General features: G+C 36.5%; 1 protein-coding gene across 1 annotated transcript; it reads right to left on the bottom strand.

Annotated features, from left to right (window-relative positions):
* Window positions 1-1960: 1960 nt before the first annotated feature.
* LOC118734567 lies at window positions 1961-2453 on the bottom strand (the record flags this gene model as incomplete). The annotated part of the gene is given in 1 exon segment (XM_036464278.1): window positions 1961-2453. A coding segment is annotated over 1 exon segment (252 nt), but the record flags the coding sequence as incomplete, so codon positions are not given.
* Between the last annotated feature and the right edge of the window lie 6 nt (window positions 2454-2459).

The raw sequence follows: 2459 nt of genomic DNA, 5'->3' as shown, positions 1-2459 counted from the left end.
GATGGTACCACACCACTCCGCTGCGACAACTCTGTCACTGATCATGCGGTGAATGAGCCTAAAAAGGTCTGCTTTAACCCCAAGCTTACTCAGCATCTGACTATTGCCCCCGGTAGTACATTGTTACCTACAGGCAAGTCTTTGTGTATGAAAGCTTCCTCAATCGGCCTCACAATAGTGGGCATTCGCATGGGAAATAAAGAACTGTTTTATCACTGTGATCTGAGCATCAGCTATGGAAGTTTCTGTTGTATTGAAGTCCTATTCTAAAAGTGGAAAGTGCAGCAGTACTTAACGAATCAAACTCTGGCCTATTTAGCTGATCCACTGACGAAAGTACGTGTTATATGTATCATACAAGTAGGGAGTTTTGAACATCTCTTCCCTTGATTTTCAGCAACTGTAAATGGATCCCTGTTTGTACATATTTATATTGTCTGAGAGTGCATACTATAAAGAAACGAATATTGGTATAACACCTGACTGTGATAGGCGTACATGACAACTCTCCACTAGCCCATCCTGCCTTCAAGAGAGTGAGACGGCGGAACACTTTTTATACTTCTTCCCCGCCTTTGCAAGAATTAGGTATGAGGCACTTGGCCCCGATATGTTAAAAGACGAACATCTGAACTCTTTGACACCCAAAATCTGCTTAGGTTTAAGGAAATTAAAACAGCAAAATGGATGCGTTGTTTTCGTACCTAATTCCAACAAAAAGAAGGACATCGCAGCACCATGCATCCAAACGCGCTCATGTTCTAACAAATGCGTCCGATCTCTCGCTACCTTCTATTTCCCTCTGGCGGGGAGCCCAGACAATTGAGATGGGCATTGTCTGAGTCACCGAGCTGGGTTCCACTTTTCTTCACTCTTTAAAAATCGTTGCCTGCATTTGGTTTCAGTACTGCCAAGCTATTAGAATCAATCTTTGCTATTTTTATCCCGGCAGTGCTATTCTTTAGTTTCCCAAAGACGCTGCATATACCCAGATTTACGGGTTAGTGTAGGCATTCAAGTTTTCCACAAAATACCTGTAGTTGATCTAAATAAAGTCTCATGCTCGTTGCACAAGGACTGAGACCAAAACGACACTCTTTATTGGTACATTTAAAAAAAAAATTTAGTTTTTAGTGATATATGTAAAAACAAATATTGCAAAGAAAATTTTTTTTGACAGTATGGATAATTTCATCAATTTAATTAAAAAAATTAGCAAATTCCGACCTTTCAGGTTTACATTTGAAATTAATATAATTTCTAAATATTTTTCAAAAATAGCCACTGTACGTATAATTAATTTTCGCAACTAAATTACATTTTAAGAAACAACTGCATTCAAAAAAATCAAAAAGTGGCCTCTTTTGACCCATCGGTCGTCAGGGGTTGGAATTTTTTTTTTTGCAATAAAAAATCATTTTTTTTTTAATAAGATATCTCATAATTAATTTTTGCACCAATATATATTTAATTACCCATAGAGGATTGGTGCAATGCATACAAACTCAATTGGAAATTTAAGTAACAAATCGCACACCACCTTCAAAAGAGACACAACTCAAAAAAAAATTTGGGTAGATTTTTATGCAAAAATCAATTCGTAGGATTTATCTCCAATTAATGCACAAATTTTTTTCTACATAATTATATTCTCTAACTAGAAAACTATTGTTATATATATGTATCTGTTTTTATATTAATTGAATTGGCTGTTATAGTTTGGTATATATATGGTATGGTATATTAGTTGAATTGGCTGTTATAGTTTTTCACTTGGCTAGATATAACCCCAAGTTGTGAAAACGTCAGTTTATTGTTTCTTAGGAAACATTTCGACTCATGCAAATTCAAATTTTAAGGGAGGCCAATAAACGTTCGCCAAAGATAACACCGTTCATATTCTTAATCTATTTACCTACGATGATAAGGTTTAACCCAAATACTAATTCGCCACACACTTACCTGACACACGACCGCCTAGACTGTAGCGCACCGATTGGCTCCTCGCATTGCCTTCCTCCTTTGTCATACGCGCCAAAACCAAGCCTGGATGGTTCTTCTTGAATTCAGCGATATCCTTGACAACCGTAATGTCACGTACTTCTTGCTGTGTTAGGTTATCGCTATCTCTAGCGACACCAGCATTTACAACAGCATTTGCCAAAATGGCAAATAGGGCAATCGAAGCCAAACACATTACGCGCGAGTACATATCGGATTTATTATTATTATTTTTTTTTTTACAATAAAAAATTAACTAAAGTTGAGATTAAGCTTTAATTTTTAGATAAGTTTTTAGCCGGAAATTGTAATGTTCGGAGCTGTTGCCAAAACTGAATGACAATAAAATATCGCGATTGCGGCTATTTATAACAGAGCAGTGAGCGGTCGATAAAATTACAGCAGAAAATCAAAAAAAAAAAATCGCTGCTTATCAGAGACAAGTGTGAAACGCTATC

This window comes from Rhagoletis pomonella, unplaced genomic scaffold (assembly GCF_013731165.1).
Source record: "Rhagoletis pomonella isolate Grant_MI unplaced genomic scaffold, Rhpom_1.0 Rhpom_scaffold_00002, whole genome shotgun sequence".
Taxonomy (NCBI): Eukaryota; Metazoa; Arthropoda; class Insecta; order Diptera; family Tephritidae; genus Rhagoletis; species Rhagoletis pomonella.
This window is presented reverse-complemented; position numbering and strand designations above follow the sequence as displayed.